This window comes from Dermacentor andersoni, chromosome 7 (assembly GCF_023375885.2).
Source record: "Dermacentor andersoni chromosome 7, qqDerAnde1_hic_scaffold, whole genome shotgun sequence".
In the NCBI taxonomy this organism is placed as follows: Eukaryota; Metazoa; Arthropoda; class Arachnida; order Ixodida; family Ixodidae; genus Dermacentor; species Dermacentor andersoni.
The window spans coordinates 66206274-66218353 of record NC_092820.1 but is presented as its reverse complement, the minus strand read 5'-3'; the positions used below and the strand labels follow the sequence as shown (position 1 = coordinate 66218353).

General features: G+C 45.7%; 1 protein-coding gene across 12 annotated transcripts in view; it reads right to left on the bottom strand.

Moving 5' to 3' along the window:
* Nucleotides 1-12080, bottom strand: part of LOC126534369 (uncharacterized) — a 110163-nt gene that overhangs the window by 83813 nt on the left and 14270 nt on the right. For 10 of the 12 annotated variants that reach the window (XR_011895692.1, XR_011895694.1, XR_011895693.1 and 7 more), the window contains exon 2: nucleotides 8936-9087. The exons of the other annotated variants lie outside the window; for them this stretch is intronic. Coding sequence is in view for 6 of the 10 variants with exons in the window: in XM_055072835.1 (XP_054928810.1) it covers nucleotides 8936-9087 (152 nt within the window). In the remaining 4 variants the exon portion in view is untranslated. The remainder of the gene's footprint in view (nucleotides 1-8935; nucleotides 9088-12080) is intronic. 12 annotated transcript variants of the gene reach the window in all.

The window sequence follows — 12080 nt, the reverse complement described above, 5'->3', positions numbered from 1 at the left end:
TGTTGTATTCATATAGGAGGTTGTGGCCAAGTACTGCACAAGGGTGGCCAATCCTGCTCTGGTGAGAGAGTGCTTTACCGGTTCTGGTCACCGGGATCAGGCCGCACTCCAGGCCTGTTTGAGCAATTTTCTCAACACACGTTTTTTTTTTTTTGTATTTTCCGGTGGAGAATTGCGCGGCACCGGGATTTGGATCACGGTCCTCTTGCACTGGAGACGGATACTCTACCGTCCCCGTAGGAGTTAAATTAAAAATTAATTTATGGGGTTTTACGTGACAAAACCACTTTCTGGTTATGCACGCCGTAGTGGAGGACTCCGAAAATTTCGACCACCTGGGGTTCTTTAACGTGCACCTAATTCTAAGTACACGGGTGTTTTCGCATTTCGCCCCCATCGAAATGCGGCCGCCGTGGTCGGGGTCCGATCCCGCGACCTCGTGCTCAGCAGTCTAACACCATAACCAGTGAGCAACCACGGCGGGTCCCGCAGGAGTTGTACGCCTCATTTAACCTACAGTGGTGCCCTATTTGATCAGTCAAGGTGGACCAATCTGAGCTCGGTTATGCCGCATGGATGGCACTCGGCTAGAGAACCTGGTATTTATGACCTGCACATGTGAGGCCATACATATTTGAAGATATATATCTTTCTTTCTTTTCTTTTTTTTTTAGGAGGGTTCCCGTACAGTGATAAAATAAAGGAAAAGACATTAAAAGAAAGAAAAAAAAGAAAGAAAAAGGGGCGAAAAAAAAAAGGAACATAACAGGTGATTTGAACTCGTGACCCTTCGATGTTGCCCGGAAAGATAGCTCAGTCGGTTGGTTTGTCAGGCCCAAAGCTACTCTCAAGCGCCACAGCTCCTGCTCCGAGCCTCACACTTACGTGGAAAGAGACTCATGTTGTCCGCGATAGTGGTTGGAAGGCATACTTTCTAGGAAAAATGGCCGCTCGAGGAGAAGACCGAACTCGAGCGGCTTTAGAGGCTAGGAAAACTGCCTTAAGATATTTAGACTTGAGGGAAAGCTTCGTTAACAAACTATAACACGGCAATCAGCACTCGAATACGACGAGGGAAATTACTGAGACGTGGAAAATTCCCTTGAAAAAAATCTGGTTTGCGAGACAAATGCTTGTATGTATTGAACCTCTTAAAAGATGAGGGGGGAAATATGCGCTCACCGAGAGGGCATCGTCAGCACGAGACCACCACAAGGCACCTTACAGAGATGTGGAGAGCTTCGCGGCCGGAACGAAGCCTCTTCTCTCCGCCGGCCAAGAGGGGAAAACGCGCTTTCCGATCGCTCAAGGTTGCGCGGACAAAGCATAACTCTAGCGTCTAGGAAAAGCTTAACCAGGTGCGATGGCGGCACGCATAGCGTGGGAAGCTAGCCGCCAGAATAACTATACCAAGGACTGCTGCTGACCAGGGCGAAATACCTTCGTGTAATTATAATAACCCTAATAGGACTACTTTCGAAAGAAAAAAAAGGAAACGGCCCAGAGGGCTATACTACGAGAGCTATGACTGATAGTTTTCTATATATATATATATATATATATATATATATATATATATATATATATATATATATATATATATATATAGATAGATAGATTCATCTCATCTATGGGATCGCATGCGCGCGCTGTTGCTTTGTTCTGTGTGTAGTAGTTAAGAGAGCCAGTTTAAGGGCGGAGAAGAAGGAAGAAAAGGAAAGTCTCTGAAGCAAAATTACAGCGCCGTGGTTTTAAAGCGCACCCGTGGTAGAGAAACGGAAGGCGATATAAGCGTGCGTGGCCATGATACGCACACGACAAACTGCCTTAAAATATTTAGACTTGAGGGAAAGCTTCGTTAGCAAACAATAGCACGGCAATCAGCACTCGAATATAATTATAACCCTAATAATAATTGTAAATATTCATCTCATCTATGGGATCTAATGAGCGCGCTGTTGCTTTGTCTCTGCGTGTAGTAGTTGAGAGAGCCAGTTTAAGGGCGGAGAAGTGGGGAGGAAAGGAAAGTCTCTGAAGCAAACTTGCAGCGCCGTGGTTTTAAAGCGCAACCGTGGTAGAGAAACGGAAGGCGATATAAGCGTGCGTGGCCATGATACGCACACGACAAACTGCCTTAAAATATTTAGACTTGAGGGAAAGCTGCGTAAACAAACTATAACACGGCAATCAGCACTCGAATACGACGAGAGAAATTACTGAGACGTGGAAAATTCCCTTGAAAAAAAAATCTGGTTTGCGAGAGAAATGCTTGTATGTATTGAACTTCTTAAAAGATGAGGGGGGAAATATGCGCTCACCGAGAGGGCATCGTCAGCACGAGACCACCACAAGGCACCTTACAGAGATGTGGAGAGCTTCGCCGCCGGAACGAAGCCTCTTCTCTCCGCCGGCCAAGAGGGGAAAACGCGCTTTCGGATCGCTCAAGGTTGCGCGGACAAAGCATAACTCTAGCGTCTAGGAAAAGCTTAACCAGGTGCGATGGCGGCACGCATAGCGTGGGAAGCTAGCCGCCAGAATAACTATACCAAGAACTGCTGCTCACGAGGGCGAAATACCTTCGTGTAATTATAATAATCCAGTAGGACTACTTTCGAAAGAAAAAAAAGAAAACGGCCCAGAGGGCTATACTACGAGAGCTATGACTGATAGTTTTCTATATATATATATATATATATTCATCTCATCTATGGGATCGCATGCGCGCGCTGTTGCTTTGTCTCTGCGTGTAGTAGTTAAGAGAGCCAGTTTAAGGGCGGAGAAGAAGAAAGGAAAGAAAAGCAAAAACTGCAGCGCCGTGGTTTTAAAGCGCACCCGTGGTAGAGAAACGGAATGCGATATAAGCGTGCGTAGCCATGATACGCACACGACAAACTGCCTTAAAATATTTAGACTTGAGGGAAAGCTTCGGTAACAAACGATAGCACAGCAATCAGCACTCGAATATAATTATAACCCTAATACTAACTGTAAATATTCATCTCACCTATGGGATCTAATGCGCGCGCTGTTGCTTTGTTCTGTGTGTAGTAGTTAAGAGAGCCAGTTTAAGGGCGGAGAAGAAGAAAGGAAAGAAAAGCAAAATTACAGCGCCGTGGTTTTAAAGCGCAACCGTGGTAGAGAAACGGAAGGCGATATAAGCGTGCGTGGCCATGATACGCACACGACAAACTGCCTTAAAATATTTAGACTTGAGGGAAAGCTTCGTAAACAAACTATAACACGGCAATCAGCACTCGAATACGACGAGAGAAATTACTGAGACGTGGAAAATTCCCTTGAAAAAAAAATCTGGTTTGCGAGAGAAATGCTTGTATGTATTGAACTTCTTAAAAGATGAGGGGGGAAATATGCGCTCACCGAGAGGGCATCGTCAGCACGAGACCACCACAAGGCACCTTACAGAGATGTGGAGAGCTTCGCCGCCGGAACGAAGCCTCTTCTCTCCGCCGGCCAAGAGGGGAAAACGCGCTTTCGGATCGCTCAAGGTTGCGCGGACAAAGCATAACTCTAGCGTCTAGGAAAAGCTTAACCAGGTGCGATGGCGGCACGCATAGCGTGGGAAGCTAGCCGCCAGAATAACTATACCAAGAACTGCTGCTCACGAGGGCGAAATACCTTCGTGTAATTATAATAATCCAGTAGGACTACTTTCGAAAGAAAAAAAAAGAAAACGGCCCAGAGGGCTATACTACGAGAGCTATGACTGATAGTTTTCTATATATATATATATATATTCATCTCATCTATGGGATCGCATGCGCGCGCTGTTGCTTTGTCTCTGCGTGTAGTAGTTAAGAGAGCCAGTTTAAGGGCGGAGAAGAAGAAAGGAAAGAAAAGCAAAAACTGCAGCGCCGTGGTTTTAAAGCGCACCCGTGGTAGAGAAACGGAATGCGATATAAGCGTGCGTAGCCATGATACGCACACGACAAACTGCCTTAAAATATTTAGACTTGAGGGAAAGCTTCGGTAACAAACGATAGCACAGCAATCAGCACTCGAATATAATTATAACCCTAATACTAACTGTAAATATTCATCTCACCTATGGGATCTAATGCGCGCGCTGTTGCTTTGTTCTGTGTGTAGTAGTTAAGAGAGCCAGTTTAAGGGCGGAGAAGAAGAAAGGAAAGAAAAGCAAAATTACAGCGCCGTGGTTTTAAAGCGCACCCGTGGTAGAGAAACGGAAGGCGATATAAGCGTGCGTGGCCATGATACGCACACGACAAACTGCCTTAAAATATTTAGACTTGAGGGAAAGCTTCGTAAACAAACTATAACACGGCAATCAGCACTCGAATACGACGAGAGAAATTACTGAGACGTGGAAAATTCCCTTGAAAAAAATCTGGTTTGCGAGACAAATGCTTGTATGTATTGAGCCTCTTAAAAGATGAGGGGGGAAATATGCGCTCACCGAGAGGGCATCGTCAGCACGAGACCACCACAATGCACCTTACAGAGATGTTACAGAGAAGCACCTCACAGAGATGGCCACCATCCTTCAACAAATCTGCTGTTACCTGATCCTCCCCAGCTGCCTTCCCGTTTTGAATAGCTCCCAAGGCTTTCTTTGCTTCTTCCGGCGTTACCTGTGGGATTTCGAATTCCTCTAGACTATTCTCCCTTCCATTATTGTCCTGGGTGCCACTGGCGCTGTATAAATCTCTATAGAACTCCTCAGCCACTGGAACTATCTCATTCATATTAGTAATGATATTGCCGGCTTTGTCTCTTAACGCATACATCTGATTCTTGTCAATTCCTAGTTTCTTCTTCACTACTTTTAGGCTTGCTCCATTTGTGTTCGTATAGGAGGTTGTGGCCAAGCACTGCACCAGGCTGGCCAATCCTGCTCTAGTGAGGGAGTGCGTTGCCGGTTCTGGTCACCGGGATCAGGCCACACTCCAGGCCTGTTTACGCAATTTTATCAACACGCGGATTTTTTTTTATCCGGTGGAAAATCGCGCGGCACCGGGATTCGACCCAGGGGCCTCTTGCACGCGAGGCGGGTGTTCTACCTCTACACCACCACTGCTGTGTGGGTTCTTGCTCCCTGCTTGAAATTTTTGGCTGTTCCGCTTTCCTTCAGCTCCTTGACCGGAGTACCAAGGTATTGGTAAAAAAACTAGATAGACGATGCCTGAAGCCTCGTCCCTTCCTAGAAAGAGATATAGAAAGCGAGAAACAAAAACACTCGTGGTAAAGAAAAAATCTGGAGGGCAGGTAAGCTCCTCCTTAAGGGGTGGAACGCGATAGCATTCAACAATCGCTGACTCCTCTTTGTGCTTCCCGGCAACTTCAGCTCATGTAAGCGTAACGTTTATTGGGAAACTCTGGCGGCAAACGTTATCCACGAAGGACAGCTTTCTCGTAGAAACGCTGCCTCTTGCATGGGCCACAATGCGCGAGGTCGAGCGCGCCATGTGGAGGTGTTGCAAGGAACTGGGCGCGCCATTCTATCAATGTTGGAAACGCTGTAGAAGGGTTTGTGTTTGAGTTTGAGCATAACAGAATTATGCTTTACCGTATATTCAAAGTACACTGCAACGCTACCATGTCTGTAGATTGTGTGTGACGCATTTTATTTTGAGAAATTTAATTAGTTCAGTAACTTCTCTGCGCTACACGGAGGGCCCGCGTGGTTGAGTATGTGTGGTTCGAGAAAAGACGGTCGGTGGGCGACGCCAATGCCTGAATTTCTGTGACACGGGGCCGTTTACCGCTGTGGCGCTAAATGAGTAACAAAGAAACAAAGTTCTAAAGTCTGTCCACGTGCATAGATGGGCTAAGGGCGCATCACGTGGACGACTTCAGGTCGCACGTGGCGTCAATACGTTGGGTTATGTTGTACCGTGCGAAATAGTGTTGCAAAAGTTTCTCACTAAGTTCTCGTCGACGTATCGGGGTAGAAGCCAAAGCATGTTCGCCGGGCTGGTATTCCACGTGCATTTTTCGAAGATTCTATTCTCAACTACGCGTGTTTTATGCGTAGGCAGGCGAGTTGTCGTGCTGCTTCAGCGCGCCGCAGATAGACGAAAGCGTGGCAGTTTGGGCGAGCGGGTATGTCATTCCTTTTTTAGGGTTGTAGGGCAGCTCAGAACGAGCAAAAAAGGTAGGTGGAAAGGGTAATTAAAAGGAACGCAGAACAGGGTGAGCGCTCACCTTGCTCTTTCTTTTCATTACTCCTTCCACCTCCCTTTTTTGCTCGTTCTGAGCTGCCCTACAACCCTAAAAAACGCAGATAGGCGGCGACGTCGCGACTCTCTTCGTCGGTAAAGCGTGGCAGCATGGCGCAAAGAGTTGTCCGGTTGCCTGCGCAAACCAGCTTGAACAATGTGGACTACTCTTGATTCTTCCACCGTCGTATTTAAGCGAACGTTATGTAGGGCAGAAGCGTATCCGAGGTCTTGTCTTCGACGTCGATGTGCACAGATAAGACGTCAGCGAGGGCCTTATTCAGGCGCTCGGCAAGGCCATAGGCCAGCGCATGAGGACGATGAAGCGTTGTCACCCTCGTCGCCTTGCGGTGGCGGGTAGGAGTGGGTATATATGCTTCTTTTGGTCTTGTTCAGCCGACGATAGTCTCCATAGATACGCAGGTTTCCGTCCTTTTTCTTCACCATGGCAACAGGAGAACCACACGGCCTCTTTGAAGGTTCGATGAGTTAGTCGCATAGCACTTTATCGACATGTTGCTTAATGGCTTCTCGTTCCCGCGTCGAAACTCTGTAGAGACTCTGAAGAAGTAGCCGAGTGCATTCTCTTGTTATTCTGCGAAGCTTACCAACAGACGCTTGTCGACTCCTCAACGACAGCGAAAAGCAGTCTTTGTATCGAGAGAAAATACTTTTGAACTGTTGCGGCTTGCTCATGGGGAGACGTTGATTGATGTCGAAGGCTGTTGGGAACTACGGCCGTCGAGGTAGATGCGGTAGAATCCAAGATGACCAACGCATCGATGGCTTCCACAATTCCCTCAATGTACGTGATTGTCGTATCGTTGCTGTGGTGTGTGTATTGCTGATGGAAGTTTGTCAGCATCACTTCCCTTTGCCCTCCGTGAAGTCTAGCGATTCCTCTTGCGACGCTAATTTTTCCGTGATGCAGTAGATATTGGTCATTTTAGGCGACGACTTCTACATGTAGCAGTAATTTGGTGCCAACGGAAATCATGATACTGGGTGAGGCGGAATAAAGACTTGGCTTTCAAGCACCATCAAAGCATGGTGAATCAGAGAGCTCTCCGGCAATATCACATAATTTTGGGTAGCGTTAGCTACTTGGACAGGTGCATGATTGCGGTGTGTGATATTCAGAAATCCATATCGAGAATTACGTATCGCGAGCACTGTTGGAGCACCGCGAACGCCACCGGCTAGGTCCGGTCACGAAACGTAATTCTTTCCGTGCTGATTCTGGTATCCGCCAGTATGCGCCAGCTGTCCGAGTTTGAGGACCGTCCCATTAATTACTGACTTCCATTAGGAGGCAAATGATACACTTGTGACGGAATAGTTGGCTCCTGTGCCCACTGAAGCGGTGGCTTCGAAGCCGTCCAGAAGCACGTCCAGGGGAAGTATTGGCTAAGAGTCAACCAAGTAGACATGTGCATATCGTCTGCTGCTGTTGTGCTGATTGGCTGTGACGCCTGGTTGCTGTGGATGCGCCGCCCAGCCCAGCTAATCAGAAATTCAGCAGTAGACGAAATGGGCATGTCTATTAGGTGGACTCTTACAGAATACCTCCCTAGGTCGGTGGTTCTTCGCCTTGCGTTGGGGTTAGACTGTGGCGTTGATCAGGGCTGCGTCAGGTTGTCTTGTTGCTGGGTCGTCGCGTCGTTCGGCTTTATTGAGCCAGCGCTTCCTTGGTTTCAATGTGTCGTCTCGGTTGTGGCGTTCTGTAGCAGAGTCATCTAGTTCCTTCTGGCAACGTCGTCGTAAGCGGTGGAAGATCTTCGACATTTCGACGAACAGTAACCGCACCTGCATCGGTTGCTGCTAGTAAAGGCGAACGGGAAGGTTGTAGGAATTTCCATTGCGACGCGGCGAGTTAGTCAGCGATATCACGGGACCGCTCTGCTTGCTTTGGTCGCGGCACCTTCATGGTGAACCCTCGTAGACACAAGTCGTGGTATGGGCATCGCAGGCAGACGTGGCCAGTTTCTCCGCAGTATTAGCAGAGTGGGCGGTGGTCAGGAATGTACAATTCCTTACAGGGACACTAAACAAAGAACTAAACACCAGAAGGGCCAACTTTAACTGAAATTTATTGCAGAAAGTGTATACATATAAGCCATTGTATGCAGAATACAAGTCCCTGTAAGTCTTTGCATTGCCTAGAATCATGGATTTGCACCAATTCGCCCGGTTCAATTGCTTGTATCTTAATTGTCCGGAAAAAACATCAACCTAATACAACCACGGAGAGTTGATTTAGTTGACAGCAATTCATGTTACAGAAACGCTACGTCTGAAGATGTGGAAACAAGGAGAATGTAACCGAGAACACAAACGCTTATTATAAACCTAAATAACGGGCACTGACGGAAAAGAAGGTAGACCAAGAACTTAACCGCGCATTATCAGAAATGACAATTCCACCATTGAAATTTACCTTCGCACGCTCAGGAGAAGCAGCGCTAACGATGAATCAGTAACTCGCGCTGGTCTACGCGAAAGATAATGGTTTAGGCACGATACTGCATATTTGTTCAAAACCATAGTTCAAGAAGTGTTTCCAACGCACCCACTTCGGGTGTTACTTATAACGTCAGAATCAATTATTGGCTGTTGCATCGTGTACACATCTTATATAGTATATATTTCTAAAGAAAACAAAGCGCAACGAGTTAATGAAGCGCAAGTTTATTTGTTTTATGTGGGTCGCACAAAGAGAACAGTAGGAAAATACTTGCCGTCGGCTTTGAACCTCGAAATGCTCAGAAAATAAATATTGTCCTTGCACCTGCGGGGTTACTACAAAATATATGCACATGTGCCTTTGGCTGTAAGTGGCCTTTTTGAAACTGCTGTGCTGGATCCAAATTTTCTGTCCTGTTGCCAAATGCTGTACCGGATGAATGTAGACATAATCTCGTTATACAAAATAAGACTTCAAAACATTCAGGAACAAATTACATGCAGAAGTCTAAAGAATAGACGAGCAGGGAGTTCCTATTACATGAAGACAACCGCCTTAGTTGTCTTACATAGTGGTGGACACCATAGGCGTTTCGTTTTTGCGGGGAAGGAAGAGGCGGCGGCCGACCCACTTTCAAAATTATATATATATATATATATATATATATATATATATATATATATATATATATATATATAGATATATATAGCCGTTAATAACAGTTGCATTTGAAACTTCGTTTGACCTAGAAAAACCTGTCTCTGAAGTTACCACAATCTATGAGCGTCTACGAGACCTCGCAGTAGAAGATCGCTTCATTTCATAGCCTCAGTTCTCTCGCACCGCCAAGAAGCTGGCGTCTCTCAGTGGTGCAATCTTTTTTCGTGATGTCATCATCATCATCAGCCTGGTTACGCCCCCTGCAGGGCAAAGGCCTCTCCAATACTTCTCCGACAACCCCGGTCATGTACTAATTGTGGCTATGTCCTCCCTGCAAACTTTTTAATCTCATCCGCCCACCTAACTTTCCGCCACCCCCTGCTACGCTTGCCTTCCCTTGGAATCCAGTCCGTAACCCTTAATGACCATCGGTTATCTTCCCTCCTCATTACATGTCCTGCCCATGCTCATTTCTTTTTCTTGATTTTAATTAAGATATCATTAACTTGCGTTTGTTCCCTCACCCAATCCGCTCTTTTCTTATCCTTTAACGTTACACCCATCATTCTTCTTTCCATAGCTCGTTGCGTCGTCCTAACTTAAGTATTACCCTTTTCGTAAGCCTCCAGGTTTCTGCCCCGTAGGTGAGTCCTGGTAAGACACAGCTATTATACACTTTTCTCTTGAGGGATAATGGCAACCTGCTGTTCATGATCTGAGAACGCCTGCCAAACGCACCTCAGCCCATTCTTATTCTTCTGATTACTTCCGTCTCACGATCCGGATCCGCCGTCACTACGTTCCCTAAGTAGATGTTTCCCTTACCACTTCCAGTGCCTCACTACCTATTGTAAATTGCTGTTCTCTTCCGAAACTGCTAAAGATTACTTTAGTTTTCTGCAGATTCATTTTTAGACCCACTCTTCTGCTTTGCCTCTCCGGGTAAGCGAGCATGCATTGCAATTCGCCCCCTGAGCTACTAAGCAAGGCAATATCATCAGCGAATCGCAAGTTACTAAGGTATTCTCCATTAACTTTTATCCCCAATTCTTCCCAATATAGGTCTCTGAATACCTCCTGTGAACACGATGTGAATAGCATTGGAGAGATCGTATCTGCCTGCCTGACGGCTTTCTTTATTGGCATTTTGTTGCTTTCTCTATGTTGGACTACGGTGGCTGTGGAGCCGCTTTAGATATCTTTCAGTATTTTAACATACGGCTCGTCTAGACCCTGATTCCGTAATGCCTCCATGACTTCTGAGGTTTCAACAGAATCAAACGCTTTCTCGCAATCAATGAAAGCTATATACAAGGGTTGGTTATATTCCGCACATTTCTCTATCACCTGATGAGCGGAATATAACCAACCTTTGTGAACTTCTTTTATATTTCGCTATCGGTAATACTGCTTCGCCTTTCCAGATAAACTGCAGAATCTCTCTCTTTCTTCGGTGAGTCCAAGTATAAGTGCTGTTGTGCTTGCTTGCTGTTGATTCTGATTTTGAACGAATCCGGCTTGGCTTCCGGTGCCCATGGTGTATACACGGTGTTTCAACTATCATGCATCAAGACTTAAAAAAAATGCGTTTGAATTATTCCATGAAAACCTAGTGCATATTGTGGAGCAGTAATGTTTTCGTTACTGAGATATAATTAGGTTAATATACTTAATTGTAGAACTCAACAAGTACTGACTTAATTATCAAAGTGTCAGTGGAGCATTTGTAGGCACTCCCCAATGTCATCTATCTGCAATATTTTCAGTGATGCACTAATTGCGTACAAATGTTTTTCCTTCTTGGTAAGACACCCATGAAAAATGAAAAATACCACGTGACTGCGCTCTCACATGGATCATAAAACAGCGCCCTCAGATAAGCTGATTGAAAACAATAAAAGGTCCCGATACAGTCTTTTACTATAGAACCGCCTTCTGTACACTAAATACTTGTAGTGTGACCCAACTTCTAATATTAAGTTAACATTAACAGCAGGTTTGTCGGCTTGGTAGCTATTCCTTCCCCTCCCTTCTACGTCACAGTATTGTCGTTATCCCATGGCTAACTGATCACATTGATAACAAAAGCCCCTTGATAACGCGGCCGAAGCGCTGCCCTGTCACGCCCAAAACGTGAAATGCAATGGACTAGGCCTAGAAAGTTTCAAAATCCCGGCTCTGCTCGCACCGCATCGAAAGAGTGCGCCTGCCGCTATATTTCGCGGCAGAAACTTGCTTCGGAACAAAGCCAAATTAAACTGATGGTTTTATTTTTAATTAGAGTGTATACGTTTTGAAAAAATAGGTTCGGGGCGAAAAATAAAAGCGAGATATACGAACAGGAAAGCGGCTCACGTGTACAGAAAAAGCAAAACAGATGCTTTCAAGAAAGTTAATTTACCACTTCTAAATTAGCTGAATTGGCAATCGGGACGTCTGACGGCAAAAATAAGAACGAAAAAAATCCACGCTGATGCTTCTCTGACATTTATCTAAATGATGCGTAAGCATTTCATATTACTGACGTGGTGTTTCGTGGTAGTGTGCTGGTGTGTTTCATTTAATTGTGAGAACGACCGCGAAAGAACGCTGAAATTGAGCAGCGTGGTTGATACACCGAACTGTCAAGTAAGACCTGCAAGTAAGACCTGTGAGCAAGGTTAGCAGGTGTTATAGATAGCCCGCAGCGGATGCGGACGGGGGATGAAAGCACCAATGATATGTAGCAAAAGAAGAAATACTATGCCACATTTATTAGG